General features: G+C 38.4%; 1 protein-coding gene across 1 annotated transcript in view; it reads right to left on the reverse strand.

Moving 5' to 3' along the window:
- The window catches only part of IPO5 (importin 5), a 40,553-nt gene extending 23,414 nt beyond the window's left edge, over positions 1-17,139 (reverse strand). The window contains exons 1-9 of the mRNA XM_006070295.4: positions 16,964-17,139; positions 10,700-10,780; positions 8,193-8,385; positions 6,291-6,393; positions 5,114-5,210; positions 4,791-4,895; positions 2,395-2,517; positions 2,192-2,312; positions 326-413 (exon numbers count right to left, since the gene is read on the reverse strand). Of these exons, the coding sequence (XP_006070357.1) occupies positions 326-413; positions 2,192-2,312; positions 2,395-2,517; positions 4,791-4,895; positions 5,114-5,210; positions 6,291-6,393; positions 8,193-8,385; positions 10,700-10,780; positions 16,964-17,053 (1,001 nt within the window). The 5' untranslated portion in view covers positions 17,054-17,139. The remainder of the gene's footprint in view (positions 1-325; positions 414-2,191; positions 2,313-2,394; positions 2,518-4,790; positions 4,896-5,113; positions 5,211-6,290; positions 6,394-8,192; positions 8,386-10,699; positions 10,781-16,963) is intronic.
- Between the last annotated feature and the right edge of the window lie 63 nt (positions 17,140-17,202).

Consider the following 17,202-nt stretch of genomic DNA (forward strand, 5'->3'; position numbering starts at 1 on the left):
GGTATTTACCACAATAGAGCTCCTTCATATATATTTCTGAAGATACTCCTAAAAAATTTTTGACGTGACGAACAGTTTAGAGTAAGACAGGGTAGAAAAGACAGCTACCTTCACTAGAAATAAATATCTACAAAATTTGATATAGGAAAACACACAATGGAGAAAGCCAAAATGTCCCACGTTTCAAATTTAAAAGCTTAACCTCAGGTTTGTAGACCACCACGTGGGGCAGAGACAGACCGTGTAACCCTAAGCTCTCACCGCCAGCTGGCCTCGCTCTGTCCCACCAGGGAAGCTCCGTACAGTGTTCGGGGCGTGTGATTACCTATCAAAGTCATCGTCTTCCAGTTCATCCGCATTTGCCCAGTCCTCATCCTCTTCAAGGTCAACCATCATGGCTAACATCTGTGGAACTAAAGAAAAGAACTACTTCATACCCAAAGACCATGACGCTATGATCTTGTCAATGTCACCCTCAAGAATTGTAAGAGGTAAAACACAAAGGACATACTGAAACAAAAAACTTATTTGCCTGTGCTTCCCACATGTGGCTTGTTCTATTTTCACCTTTCTCATCTCCCTGGCTTTACGTTTTGTTCTTTTTTAAGAAGTAAACATTAAGGCGAAAAATCAAAATTTCCAAGTCCTGTTACGTTTTCTTCCTCCCTCATCAGAAGTAAGACCGTAATAAAATCAGTGTTCCTCATTATCAAACTTTTTTTCTTTTTTACACTTGAACTACAGTTTTCTCTGTGTATAACATATAGCAGTATTCAAAGGTTTTATTTTCTATATAATAAATGGTACATATACCCTTCGGCAACTTGCTTTTTCCTCAAGACACATGGATTTCACTTGAATTACTTCACAGCATTCCATTACATAAACACATCAACCTTGCGGTGGACATGACAAAATGTGCTTTGATGAGATACACATATTTCCTTAACAAGAGCAAGGTCAGGGCATTGGGAAAAGGAAGAGAACATATATTAAACCCGGTCTGTACAACCAGGCTATCCAACCCTGGAAAATCAATCTTTCCTCGGTTTCTGTGCTTGAAACTGTTACAAGTATCTTTATTACTAGAACCCACTCACATGCTCTCCATAGTGGCACCATAAACTTAATTCCTATGGGAAGCTCAAAAGGAGGCTGATCTTATGTCACAGTTGTGAAGTCTCCTGTAAGTCCTCTCTGCCCCACACCCTTGATCAACCAACACCTGACAATGTCAAACTCTGAAAACTGGTGTTCCACAATCACACTTGTGTTTATTGAGACTGAGCAGTGTTCAACAGCTATAACTTTTGTGAATTTCCTGTTTCCAACCACTGTTTTCCGCACAGCAAAACTCTGTTGATGTGTGCACTCAACTACTTTCTTCCAGTCTGGCTTATCTTTTGATCTCACTTATGGTGTATTTGGTTGGTCAAACAACTGTTTTAGTACAAATTTAGCAATGTTTTGCACTTATGGTTTTGACTCTGTCTTTAAAAAAAAAATCACTTTCTACTATTAAGCTTTACATGTACAATGTATCTGTATTATTTCATGTCTAATCAACTGAAAATTGAGGTTCGAATATGTTTTTCCCATAGAAACAACCAGTCGTGCAAACTATCTTTGATGAATTATCAAAGTTCAATTTGTTTCCACGTGATTGGATCTGCTGCTGGGCCACCCTGTCCCATCTGATTCATCTGTCTATAGCTGTACCATCAACAAACTAAATCTTCATAGCTGAGAGGCAAGACCTGCACTTCAGTCATCAAAATTGTCTTGGCTACTCCAGGCCCTACATTAGACTCTATCTTATCATGACCAATTCTATTATAATTTTGGGCTGAAATTATACCAAATTTTTAGGTTAATTTGAAGGGTATTGACATTGGGTTCTCTTATTAGTCTTTCAATGTGTTACCCAATTTTCCCCAGAGGTCTTATACATCTTTCGGTTTACTTCCAAGTATGACAAACTACGCTTGCTACGCGGAGGTTTCAGGCTGCTGGAGCATGGCCATCATGCGGGGCCTATGCAGTTAAGAATGTATGGGTGCATTTTCACAGATTCACCTGAGTTTGAAAGGACGTTCGGTCTTCCAATAAATCTGTGGCCTTGCACAACTCTCAGCAAACCTATCCGACAATTTTTCCACCTTAAAACAAATTATTTAGACTTTTGACTTACTTGTCTGTGCAACAATATTGGTATGTTTTCTTAACATAGCAGCCGCAGTCTCAGAGAGGGTCACGATTACTTCCAGGGCAAGTTGGCGCTGCATGTTATTGAGGCCAGTGTCTCCACACAACTACAAAGAAGATATATTTGTACACATTTAGTTGATTCATTGAAAACAAGAAACAGAACATTCACTGCAGTATTTAATTTACCTTTAGACTCAGCTGTAAAGTGGCTTCCAAATGAGGACGTAAATACTTTGGAACCGTGTCTGCAATCTCAACAAGGGATTTTAGGACTGAATCATCATTCTGGTAGCAGGAGTCATTTACAGCCTAGAAAAGATGAAATAGATTAAAAAAAAAAAAAAAAAAGTCTGTGTTCAACAGTCACTTTATGATGCCTCATTAGCCAGAATATCAAGAGGAATGGACAACAGAGAAACACTAGCGTGCTGTTTTTCACTAAGTAACTTTGCAATCAATCTTATGCAGATGTTCTACCTACAACTACGTACATATTTTACTCTAGTCTAATGTTAACTAGAAACGTATAATATAAAGATTTAAACCTAAGTCAAAATTAAAACCAGTCAATCTCCAATAACCACAACGACAAAACTTAAGACCGGCAAGGAAGTGTTTTCATAACCAGGAGGAATCTCCTTTTCTCTGTCCTTCCAAAATTCATACAGATAGTAAATACTAGATCCCATGATATATTTAAAGTGTCCAATTATACTGTATTTCTCTTTAATGACAAGTTCAGTCACTGGAATTTTAATATAGCATTCTGTATCTACCTTTGCCTATATCACAGCCATAACTCCTAGAAGTTCTGGCTAACATTTTAACTTACTCTAAATTGAGACAAGAAAAATACAAAATTAAATAGTAAGTCAAGATGTGTCAGTAATATAAAACATTTGTTTCATCAGCTAATGTTTTGTCATTGACTAAACTATCTTTTCAGCTTAGTATCATGGGAAAAACAAAACAGTTTCTACTAAGTCCTGGCAGCAATTCCATCACATATGAACTTTTTAGTTTCAGATTCCCTGCTGCTGCTACTGCTAAGTCACTTCAGTCGTGTCCGACTCTGTGCGACCCCACAGACGGCAGCCCACCAGGCTCCGCTGTCCCTGGGATTCTCCAGGCAAGAACACTGGAGTGGGTTGCCATTTCCTTCTCCAATGCATGAAAGTGAAAAGTGAAAGTGAAGTCGCTCAATCGTGTCCGACTCTTAGCGACCCCATGGACTGCAGCCTACCAGGCTCCACCATCCCTGGGATTCTCCAGGCAAGAATACTGGAGTGGGTTGCCATTTCAGTTGCCCTAAACCCTCTCTAATCTGGCCCTCAATAGGGCACTATCTCTCTCAGGAGGTGTTTCTTTGGTTGTCACAAGATTGAGGACATGGAAAGGCTGGGGTACTAGATGTCCCACACCTGTGACACTAATGCTTATGAGGAAATTCATTTGACCTTATCATGCATCTTTACATGATTATGTCAAACATATATATAAAAAACTCATTTATAATGGTCTCAACCTAGACCCTAACTCACAAATTCCTTTTTGCCTGGTTTTAATGTACTATGATATATTTCTTCCCTAAAATGCAGATACTGTACAAATAAAGAAGGAACCCGTATTTTGTTTCATCTGGAACCGTACCTTTTCTGGAAATCACCAGTTCAAAACACCAACAGTAACAGAAATCATGGTGTTCAAATTGCCAATGATATCTCTCTATCAGTCCACATTTTTAGCTATTGCATTCGTATAGACCATGTAGAAATCACCTCGTCTCCTATGTCTGTGTTGGGTCAGGCCCTAGCATTTATATGTGGAAAAGCATATCATTTTACTAGACATTACTTTCTCTTTTTCCTTTGTATCCACTTACGACCATACATTGATATTTTAAAAACTTATGTGCGTACATGAGCTGTACGCACACAAATTCATTTCATTTTAAGAGAGAATATGGAAAATTATAAAATACTTGTTATAAAAGGAGGTTTGAAGTCTGACAAGGTTGAGACCAATTACTCTAACTTCCCCAAGTTTATTTTACTTTCTCATTGGGGCAGATGTCCTTAAAATAATAATTTATCCTTGGCTTCCAGTAATGTTTAACTGTAAAATTACTTTGTGATATAAACTGTCACAAGCCCTGTATTTAACAGTAAAGACTATGGTCCAATCTGGGTTTCAACTATGCACAACTCCACCATGCACCACTCAACACTGTGACCTTGGGCAAGTTTCTTATCCCCTCCTTAGCTTTTCCTTCTGTAAAATGAGCATTTCATAGGTTATTTGGTTGTTCTAACAGAAATAACTACTGTGATTATATACTCAATAATAAGCATATGTTGCTTATTATCATTTGCCTTAAAGAAAAATTTGAAATGAAGAGACCCAAGGTATATCAAAGGCAAAAAATATTAAGAAACGTGCATGTTTTGTTCACTGCTGTATCCTTAGTTGGCACACAGTAGGCAATAAATATTTAATGAATAAATGAATGCAATACAGAACTCTGATGAGAATTTAAGCAACAGAAAACTAGTTAAGGATATAATTATCACCTATTTTCTTACCTGTAAGAAACCGGGTAACAAGTCTGCAAAATGCTTGAACAGAGCAACATTATGCTCGTTGGCAAGTATAAACGCAGCGGTAGCTCTAGCAGATAATGTTCGGATCTGAAATGAAGACAGGACAAATGTCAAACATGAGACATTTTTGACAGATATGCAAATTCAAGTTTCCTTCCACAAGATGAAATTTTCTTTATCAGTAAAACTAGTATTTATATTTTCAAGTATAAGAGCCAAGACAATCTCCAAACACATAGATTCTTTCACAAGTTAGATGCTGTATTAAATTATGTGTTAATATTAATGGAATGGAAATTACTCACCGATGGATGTTCCTGATCTTGCATGCACTGAACTAACATCCGTTTGATGACATCTAAATAGTGTTGCTGCTGATTCCCAAAAATTCCTGGGAAGTTCCTGAAAATACGATAGAAAATATCCTTTGAAAACTATGTTATATCTTAGTAAGGTGTCAGCTAGAACATCTAATTCTATGTTTATTTACATGACTCAATAGTTTACATTAATCCCTAAGGCTGAACATCACCTACCCGACCTCCAAGCAATTCTACTCTGGGCTTGGGTGAACAGAAACAATGCAGCAGAGGAGATCAGACTGGGAGAAGAGAAGACGCAGGAGCACACCTGCCCAGGTCTCTGCTTTACCCTTACTGCTCTGTCTCAGCAGGAAGCTGATCTGGTGTGCAGGACGGGACAAGAGCAAGCACTGGGGTTCAGGGGTAACTATACTAACCACGCTCACAAGCTGCTTCCAGCCTTGGTATCCAGGCAGTCCACATTCTGCTCTGTTTTAAATTTGGTAAATAATTAAACTGAATACCTTTACTTAATTCTCCAGTTTGGACCTTTGATAGAAACAAGATACATTTGACAACTAAAGTAGAAAATGGTGTATTATCTACCCTTCTTTAGAGGTTCAAGGTAGATCTCATTAAAAAAAAAAAAGATCTTGGTAAGTTACAAATTCAATTATATATTATTATTTTAAATGCAGTAGAACTGTACACTAGGCCAAACTTTTTAAATGCAGACAATCATTTAATTCTAAACTTAGATCATTTGCTTATAAATGATGTAATTAAAATACATTTTTATAAGACTTGGTCACAGACCAAGACAGTGGGGGTTCACAATTTTCTTTCTTTTCTTTCAGATGCTAATATTAGAATGGCTTTCTAAAAGTTACAGTTGGTACTGTTAATCTCTTGAAGAACAAACTGTCCCAGAAATTTTTTCAGAATCATAAAGGACAAAGGAAAGGAATAAAAATTGCAGACTCCTCGTATAACAAAAAGATTCATAATATCAAATGAAAAGCTTTGTTCTTTCCAATTTTGCTTCCAACAAAAGTACAAAGGTTATCTAGAGGCATTCTTTAAGGCTAAAACGTTAAACTAGAGTAAAACAATCAATTAAAATGCACTTCGGGCACTTATAACATTAAATCTTCCAAGCTTATCAGCCCAATGTATATACCAGAAAATATGAAGGGCAGCTTCCCGCAGTCCCATGTTTTGAGAGCTGACGGAGTCAAAAAGGAACTTCAAACCTTCAGGCCATTGGTTGTTGCCATCCTCATCTAAAAGTAAAGAAATCCAGGCATAAGGTGTGTAAGTTAAACTTCAAAATATTGATGGTGAATTCATTTCATAAGCCTCATTCAAAATATGTGGCTATAGAAAGTGTCACTTGCTCTGTTTTTACAAAAATTTTAATGAAATCAAGTCCTTCAATCATAAAATGGCATTATAATCCAGTAAAAAACAACTGTGTAAATCTGGGTTACAGAAGCACAGGTATTAGTGGTGGTTATTTCTCAGGAGGGGGATTTGGAGAAAAGAAAGCACACTTTGACTATGTGACTAGTTGAATCCTTCACACATATTATTGCTATTAAAGAGGCTAAAAAGTAGGCAAAGTTAGTATCTGATAACAAGTCTTGAAACCAAAATACTTATTGCTTACAAACTGCAGAATGGGAATCCCAGAGCACTGCTCACGCTTTGCAGTTTTAAGTGCTACAGGATGTTATCAATGTGTTGACATTTTAAACAGATTTCAAAACACAGATTTTTGTGATACCTTGCGATAAAAATGAACCACAAAAATCTACTGAACCAGTTAAGACTTGTTGGTTTTACTGTCACAAAGAACTTAGGAGTTACAGAGAATATAGACATGTTATGCATTTTTTCTTTTTTAAAAATCGCCCCCATATTTGCTGAACTTCTCTGAAAGGAGAAGTGGGATGACAAAAAAAATTTATGGAGAGAGCACTTTTTCCATTATTAAGTGATTTTGAGTTAGGAGTGATGTAACCTATAAAAATTTCATCTGCAAAAAACTTGAAAATAGAACTTCCCAAGTTACTTAAAAATTCAAGTTTCTGTGGGTTTAGAACTTACTTAAAAACTTAACACATTTCCTATTAATTTTCAAGAACTGGTCGTCTCGGTAAGTGGACATACGCATCACTAGTGGTGGTGGTCTGGCTGCTCGGGCGTCTCTGGCCCCTTTGTGACCCGATGTACTGCAGCCCACCAGGCTGCTACGCCCACCGAATTTCCCAAGTACGAATACTGGACTGGCTTACCATTTCCTTCTCTAGGGGATCTTTCTGATCTGACCCAGGGATCAAATCTGCATCTCCTGCATTGCAGGCAGATTCTTTACCACTGAGCCACCAGGAAAGGAGATTTAAAAAGTCATGTCATAATTCACTAAGCACAACTAAAAATATTCTCCAAGTTAGCCTTATCTTAGTGAATTATTCTTTTCAACCTTTAAAAAATACCACCTAAGTGAACAGACTTTATGATGATTCTGTCAAAAAAAAAAGTAACAGCATATCCAATTATACTACTACTGTTTTAAGTGTGACCAAAAAAAGATCTGGCTGCTGATAAAATGCATTTTCAAATGTTTTAACTTAATTTCTAAAAATATTTTGTGGTACTGAATAACAAACTATAGTAGTATAGTAAGCACATGTGCTTACTTTATAAACACAAATATATAGCACAAAATCTCCTGGAGTCCATGATTTCTACTTCTATTGCCAGGTTTGTAAGTTAGACTGTACTTTCAAAACTACAGATTATGGGGAAGATAAAACTGACAATTGTACAGTAAACTAGAAAATTATTTCTCTACAGAGAAATGGTTCTGAAGATTAAGAGGTAAGAATTATATCTGCATTTCACAACATCTGTAATGTTTGGTTTTAAATGCAAAATCCACAATCACTCTCATTTTGAACAGAATAAATGATACTCAAGTACTTGTGATTCGTCCTCTAAGATTCCACTGAAACAAACAAACAAAAATATGTACTCACTTTCTTTTGTAACATAATGATAACTGTATTTGCATACACACCTATTAAATTCCTGGCCAGTTCAGCAGCAATATCACAAATTTTTTTCCTCATGCTAGACTGTGTTTCCATTTGAATAATCATCAGTAGCTCACTCTTGATGGCAGTCTGAACATCAGTGGGAAGAGTTGGATAGACTTCATCAAATGCAGAGGACAAAAGACGTCTTAGGAGAACGGCAGCCATTTGTCTAGCCTATAAATAGATAACATTGTTAATGACCTGGTGTCTTACTGGAGAAAAAATTTCCAACAAACTACATTCACTCTGCCATTGATATATTTCACTATTCTATTTTTACAGTTCATTTCAAAAGCATTTTGTTTAAAAAAAGGTAAAATACATAAAAAATATAAAAATCTTTCTAATCACATTAGTCTTTTGTACAGAAAATGCCATACAAAAGCTATTTGTTTATAGCTGAGGAAAAGTCCTGAGCATATTATACCTTGAATCTTGGTAATGATAAACCTGTCTTTAATTTGTATTTTTAATATTCTCTTTGGAGAAAAGCAAATCTTATATAAGTCAAAAACCCTATAATAAGTCTTTTCTTATGTCTCTATCTGGCTCTCATTCCAGTATATAAAGTACCTTTCCTATTTAATCTTATGCTCTCAGCCTGGCCTATCTTACTATATTATTACCCTTTCATTAGCCTCTTACATAAAATGCTATCAAATCCATCTGTCTTTATATTTCATTCATGCAAATATTACAAGTTCCCCACACCTAAAAAGTACTAACTAATCTCAGCAAGTGTATTACTAACCCATTTTCAAATCTGTAAAATGTATTTAAATTTGGCATTTCCTACATAATAGTCCTTCAGATTATTAAAAGAAAGCTGAAACAAACGCCATTTTAAAATTTTATCATAAGTCAATAAACCACTGAAAATATTAAACTGAATTTTTCATGTTCTTTTTTTCTGGACTGCAAGTACTCATGGATCACTGTATTTTGATATTGTGAAAACAAAAAGCCAGAAAAATAAAAATTTCCACTTTTTCCATTATCTGAATCTTACTTGGAATCATTTCTGGCAGAGAGAAAATTTAATTTATGCTCTACAAAGGATTCAGAGAGGTTGCTACGCAGTGCTTAGTTGCTCAGTCATGTCCAACTCTTTGCAACCCCATGGACTGTAGCCCCCCAGGCTCCCCTGTCCATGGGGATTGTCCAGGCAAGAATATTGGAGTGGGTAGCCATTCCCTTCGCCAGGGGATCTTCCCAACCCAGGGAGTGAACCCGCGTCTCCTGCACTGCAGGCAGATTCTTTACCGTCCGAGCTACCAGGGAAGCCCCTCAAGAGAGGTTAAACAATGGTTAAAATTAGTGCAATTCTTCTCACACATACACTGACTTTTGGAGGTTCTGAGGCTAGTTCATAAATAAAAGTAAGATCTAAAGAGGGTTCAAAATAGGTTTTTAAAGATAAAATTCAATAATTTTCACATTATTCTTGGCTTGAAAACTTTTCACAGCTAACCTGCATCGATCTTCAAGAATTAAAACAGCCAACTATTTTAGGGATTTAAGTTACTTCTATGTTTGTTCCTCACATTTGACATTTATTTTGAATTAAAAATAGTATGTTACAAAGGTGAAGAAGTGTCTTTTATCACCTGTTTTAAAAAACTGAGGCACATTTATAGTGTTTCCTAAGTGGTACTGGAAAGCACTAAATTGCCAGCTTAAACTGACCTACTAGAAGGCAGGTTTAACACTATAAGAAGATGAGTGTGACTTCATTTCCATCATGTGTTAATAGACGCATTTTACATCTAATGTACTGCTAGCAATAAAGTATCACTTTACAAAATTCTAATGCAATGTTTTGTACTTGGAGTAAGTTTTCTAGACTTGGGTATTTTGATGCCTTTTCCATGAGGGAGGCTATTCAATGAACATTCATTATACACAAGGATATTACTTTTGAGAAGACAAAGTTGGCTGTTAAACGAATAGAAGAGCAGTAACAAACTATACATTTGAATTCAGTACAGAAGTTAGGTAATTGGCTAAAAATCATGATTTTTAAAGGATTCTAACAAAGTGTGTCCTTGTTCTTACGCATCTGTAGCACAAATTCTTCACCATCCAGAGATAGCTTAAGCATAAAGTATTTTTTCATTTGGCAACACATTAGAACACTGAACTCAATTTCCTCCTTTAGAATGAACTGTTCCTAGGAAGAAAAATTTTTATAACTCTTAAAAAAATCACTTAAATTTAATAATTTGTATGTAATTATTTTAAGAACCATTAATTCGAAAACATTCGAGATACACCATCTTACATGGAAAAAAAGAAATTCTCACTCTTAAAACAGAGTATTTTAAAAAATTATCATTCCAAGTAGCTTTTCACAACGAATTAAGTTCAGAGTTCTGGTAACGTCTACACAGTAAACAACAGTTCGCATTACTCACTCTGACCACCATCTGATACCCAACTTGTTTGTAAAAAAAAAAAAAGGCACATTTCTCAGGTATTAAAGAAGTACCTCCTCAGCAGCTGCTGTATTTCTGATGGCTTGTAAAAGAAATGTAATCTTCGACTGGCCTGGGATATTCTCATAGGTTTCCTACATGAAAAACATTAAAGATTAGAATATCATGTTAGAAAACTTCACGAGTATACCAGTGACAGGAAATGACAAGAGGAGCAGGGAAGATTCATGCATGATGAGTCCACCAATCTGGGTCTGGTGGAAGTTTTCTCCTGTGACAGAACATACTTTGGACAGGCCAGGAAAGGGAAAATATCAAATAAGTGACTTAATTAAGATCCTTTCTACCCTTCTTAAATAGATTTTTCTGATGTACAGGATCTTAGGCTCCTCTAACTAATAAAACTCAAGGCGTGGGAGCGGGGTTCAGACAGGGGACACATGTACAGCCACGGCTGATTCATGTCAATGTATGGCAAAAACCACTACAATACTGTAAAGTAACTAGCCTCCAATTAAAATAAATAAATTAAAAGGAAAAAACAAAACAAAACAAAAATTCAAGGCCTAAGAGAACCAAAACCTTGATCAATGTGACTTGGGCTATCATGCTGCCAGTTAAGTGCTCACTCAATATCCTTCTCCATCATGGAAAACTGCTTATTTTGTCAACATTGTTTTGATTAGATGATGTAGAACTGGTTCAAATTACCACTTATAACCACCAGAGAAACAAGCTCAGATGAAGCAAGTCAGAGAAAGGGCAAGTATTCAAATTCTCTATGCTACATTTTCTTTCAAGCAAGGATTATACTGAAATCATTTTATATACATAAATAGAAGGTCAGGAGAAAATTGGCCAGAAAACTTAGTATCATTTCTTTGATATCACTTTAATAGATCTAGAAATCTAGGTTTTGTAACTCAGGACACTTCTTCCCTTTTCCATTAATCACATAAATAATGACAGCGAACTGAACAAAACAAAACCTGACACCAATTAAAAGGCAGATTGTTAGAGTGGATCAAAATAAAAGACCTAAGTATATGATGCCTACAAAAGTAAATTAAGAGAGGTATAGATTCACGTGGACTTCCCAGGTGGCTCAGTGGTGAAGAATCCACCTGCTAATGTGGGAGATGTGGGTTCAATCCCTGGGTTGGAAAGATCCCCTAGAGAAGGAAATGGCAACCCACTCCAGTATTCTTGCCTGGGAAATCCCCATGGACAGAGAAGCCTGGCGGGCTGCAATTCACCGGGTTGCATAGAGTTGGACATGACTTAGAGACTGAACAACAAATAGATTTATGTGCATGCAAATAATGTAGGAAAGAAATCATTCTTTTAAGTACACTTGGAATTGTTTTCCCCAAGAAGTCTCTGAGTAAACATTCTATTCTCATCTATCCACTTTAAGGGTATAACATGTAGATAACACATTAATATCTCAGCAGGCTAAATTCAAAGAGCTGGCCTGCACTCTAAACAGCTGTGCCCTATAATTTACCTAGTTTCTTTCTAGTCAGAAGTGACGAAGACAGGGAAAGGAAAACTGGACTTCTCTGAATCCACATCTCCCATTTGTCTAGTGCTCTGTGGTACCCTGGGATATTGACAGATATGGAAATAAAGGCTCAGAAGTTAAACAACTGGCTCAATATCACAGCCAATAAATAGTGCAAAGAACTCTGGTCTTCCGAGGCTAACCATACCCCGAACCTCCCCAACAGTGAATGCTCTCTCTGGGTTTCACCTCTGGAGCCTGACTGTCCTAAACAACCAGTGCTATTTAGTTTTCAAACTTCTTAGTATCTGAATTTGGGGAAGAACACATTTTGAGGAAAAGACAATACAAAATCTTCTGATGACCTCAAGTTCCTCTCTAGTACATAAACATATAGGAACATAACACTGCTGAAAACTGTGACCAAAAGCATTCACAGCTGAGGAGAGAAGAGGGTCTGAATTTATCCAGAAATGAGGTAATTCATGTAAAGGTATTTTCATTTAAACAAATTCTCTCACAGTACAATAAAAATGTCTTTTTGTTCCTTGTACTAGCTTAGCCCCTGTTGCCCTGTAGATGCTATAAACATTTAAGTTTTCAGTGGTCTAAATCAAGTTCTGAAAAAAAAATATTCTTCACTAAGACACCATGCTCAGAAAACTTATTAAACTCGATTCCATAACAAATTAAAAGTCAACTAGATGAGAGTTTAGTGTGATCCCTGACTCCTGCAAGAGGGTTCTCCCCATTTGATATGTTTCAGTGTGGCAATCCATATCTAGTATTATTACATTTATACCACAACATCGTCAGGATAGTTTGGCAGCAAGAACACAGCCCTCAAGTCAAAAGAATACCTTTTTCTTAGTGTAAGTAGACGGAGTTCCACAAAGACAGAAATGGTATCACTTTTTGGTTGTATTCTCAGCACCGAGCAGGTTAGAGAACAGCAAATACAATTTTTCTAAGAATATTCCTAGCACTAAACCAGGCAGGTTCAATGAAATGTGAGCAGTGTCACTGTAATAAAAGCGCAATTCCATTTGATACCATCAAAAACAATCACACAATGTAAAGCAGACTTCATCCAACCCTCCCAAAGGAGAAATATGCACTCATCTTACTCATTCCATTCATATTTATGGCAAGCCTATGTTGTATATGGGCTTCCCTGGTGGACTCAGATGGTAAAGAATCTACCTACAATGTGGGAGACCTGGGTTCAATACCTGGGTCAGGAAGATCCCCTGGAGAAGGAAATGGCAACCCACTCCAGTATTTTTGCCTGGGAAATCCCATGAACAGATGAGACTGGTGGGCTACAGTCCCTGGGGTCCTAAAGAGTCAGACACAACTGAGCAACTAACACTTTCACTTACTTTGTATGTGGAAATGTAGAGAGGACAAACAACTTTTATCTAATGAACACTGTGGTTCAGGTAAAATTTTAAAACGTTGCCCTCCTTCAAATCTCATCAATCAAGTGTCGTACTAGAATCAATGAAGAATATAAGTCATTGGAAACAACTGAGAATATAAAATCCATGCATATATGATTAGTGAAATACTCAAGGTTATGTCATAGAAGAATGTCCAGTCATGAATGCCATGGACATTCAACTTATTCTGTTAATTACTGAATTTTGGGACTTAGAGGCATTTAAATCATTTCTCCAAATACCAGAAACATTTTTTTGTAAAGCTAAAAAGAAAAATCCTTTAAGATTTAATAGAAATAAAGCCTACCAAATGCTTTGTACAATGTAAAAAGCTTTATCTTTTTAAAAGTTCTGAAGCCATTCAATGATTTCAACAATATATAACAATAAGTTTTTAAATGTACTTGACTTCATATCTGGAGTCAAAACAAGTCACCTTAGTCAACAGTTTGGTATTTATGTGTCAACTAAGTATTTTTATTTTGACTGAGTAAATTACACAAATACTTACTGAGCCCTTGCCAATTCTTTAGTTAAGAAAAAATTCTGTTATTTGCTGTGGTGTGTATGCGCGCTCAGTCGCTTCACTCTTTGCGACCCCATGGATTATAGCTTGCCAGGCTCCTCTGTCCATGGAATTTTTCAGGCTACAATACTGGAGTGGGTTGCCATTTTTTAATCCAGGGGATCTTCCCCACCCAGGGATCAAACTGGTGTCTCCCGTGTCTCCTGCACTGCAGGTGGATTCTCTACCTGCTGAACCACCAGGGAAGCCCAATGGCTTCCAGGTTACAACAAACTGTAATATTCAATTTTATTTAGTTTGATTAGTTATAAAAGGTTCACTTTGTAAGGCAAAAAAGAGAAGAAGGTAGTATTAAGGTATCATTTCATGCAGCCATTTCTGTTTCAAATATTTTGCTTTCCTAAGGAGCTCTATCTACAGACAAGTTTAGTGCTATATTATATGGTGCCAGGGAGCTTCCTCTCAAACATTTACCTTTTCTGTCAAATTAAGAAAATTGTGTATTATAGTACTTACTTTACATGTTAACATAGTCCCAGGATAGACAATGAAAGGAAAAATATAGTATCTGAATGTTTTCACTAAGAATAAAGAGACTCAGAGCGTAAAAGTACTTATTTTCAATTGTTCTTGATGAGAAAATGTGCTGAATGCTGCTAACTATCCCCAAAGTGATGGGAGAGATAAAAGATTTACAACAGGCACCAATTGGAATTCAAGCTGAACCAGACATTGGTATTTAGTTCAATAGAAGAGAGATTCCCCACTAGGCCTGACAATAGAGACTTAAGCAACTGGAGGGAAGAGGGAGAATTAAACTAGCTTACTAATTACAATGCTGTTCTGCTTTGCAACACATGGAAATTTCTATTATGGGTTGGGATTAAGAACTTATTTTGGTGAAAAATCACCTCTAGAGTTAGCAGACAGCATTAAAACATTTTTACAGGCTCATCACATCCCACTGGTATCAGTGCAAAGTGATGCAACCAACAAATGCATATCACTTCTAAGGAAAAGACAACTTTTAAGTATTATACAAACAAACCTGGCAGAAGTCTGAAAAGATAGTATACACGTGTTCCTATGTACAGCACTGTTTCTACCAGCAGGACACTAGAAACTTCAACGTTCATTCATAGGAGGCTGGTTGAGTAAAGGCATCCATAGCTGCTTTAAAAAACAAAACAAAACCCTCTAATAGGGCAATGTGAAATACACTGAATAAAAAATTCCAAGTTTGGCAACAGGATGCATATTATAAACCCATTCGTGTAAAAATAAATGTATACATATATAGATGTAATATTTTGCAAGGAAGATGCATAACCACTTAAAAGTGGTTACTTTTGGGGAATGGGATAAAAAACTATTTGCAATTTGAATTTTTTACCCTGAGTATGTATTACGTGTATAATAAATGAATCGACAGTCATTAGGACAAAGTTAATCATAGTTTAAAATGCTTTTCACACAGCACTGAACTTCCAAAGTATTTACCTCACAGATCATAAAACCACTAAGTGTAACTAGCAGATCCTCTATTTAAAGTAGGAATGATGCTGTGATTTTAAAAACAACTATAAAATCTCGTGAGTCCTGAAAAGGATTTCATTAGTTACGTAAAAATAAATGTTTGCTCTGTAAGAATATCTGGCTGAACATCCCTCATTGAATCTTTTTCTTTTCCTTCACTGAATCTTATAAAAATCTTCAATCACGTGGTGACCAAAAATTCCATATGTAATCAAGTCTGAGGATAGGATCTGATAATGCACTAAACAGAAACTGGAAAGTTTCTGCCCTTCCCTTGACGTGTCTCAAATCGCATCTCAACACACTCGAACAACAGTCTTCTACAGAACCAAGTGTGCCTTACCGCTACCTGATAAATGAACTTGCAGATACATTTCAAATACTGTCTCTTGATACTTTATCCACAGCTCCACATTTTGGCGGTCAGGAGCCAATAAGGTGGTTAAAAAAAAGAGAAATTCAGGTTAGATTGGGTGAAATTAAAAAAAGCCTTAAACATGTGGCACTAGCCCAGATAGACAACGGAAGTCCAGGGATATCCCGTTGGTCTCTAGAGACCAAAGAAAATTTATATGAAAGATGAGCAAAGTAAGGTGCAAGCTGCTTAGAAAGAAATCCTAAAGGCAACTTCGCAAAAACTTGTGTGTGGGGGCGAGGGGGGAGGCGGGAGAGGAATGGAAATCCGGCTTCTGATATTAGGAACTAGAGTGAGAAAGAGGACGAAATGGAAATAGGTGGAAAGAAGACGAGGCACACTATTCAGTAGGAGGGGTCGGGGAAGGGAGGGACCGACGGTGGTGTGAAGAGTTGAGGGGCAGGAGAAGAAAAGCAGGGGTGATGGTTCAGGGAGCAGCCTGGGTTTGGGGGGGACCAAAGGGCTTGGGCAGGGTGGAGACGGCAGCTGGAAGGGCGGGGGAGGCCCCCAGCCGGAGAAAAGCGGGAAAGGGGCGAGGGGAGCCGAGGGGCCCGCCCCACACCCCACATCCCTCCCCGCCGCCCGGCTTCCCCATCTGGGCGGGGGCAGCGTGTCAGCAGCGGCCGCACGTGTGTGCGAGCGGCGGCGGGGAGGTAACTGACGCCGGGCGCCGCGGCTGCAAGGGCCGGAAGGGCCCTGGGGCACCGCAGGGAGCCGCGGGCTGCCTCACACGTGGGCTGCGCGGCCGCCGCCCGCCCGGCCCGGCCCGGCCCGGCCCGGCCTGGCCTGCGCCGCCGCAGCTGACCGACCGAGGCCCGGGCGGGCGGCGTCGGGGGGCAGGGTCGGCGCGCCGACCCGGGGCGCCGAGAGTCGGGGGGCGGCGCGCTTGGTTACCTCTGCCTGTTTCCGGACCACATTGTCGGGGCTGAGCAGGTTTCCCAGGAGCAGGTAGAACTGTTGCTGCTCCGCCGCGGCCGCCGCCATTGCGCTAGGCGTGAGAGAGAGAGAAGGAGGGAGGGGAGACAGGAGCCGTGAGGCGCGCTGGCGGGCCGGCGGGAGGGGCGGGGGCGGGCCCAGCGCGGGGACCGGCACCAGCCTCGGCGCGGGACTGAGGAGGGGGGCGGGGGGGCGGA

This window comes from Bubalus bubalis, chromosome 13 (assembly GCF_019923935.1).
Source record: "Bubalus bubalis isolate 160015118507 breed Murrah chromosome 13, NDDB_SH_1, whole genome shotgun sequence".
Lineage (NCBI taxonomy): Eukaryota > Metazoa > Chordata > Mammalia > Artiodactyla > Bovidae > Bubalus > Bubalus bubalis.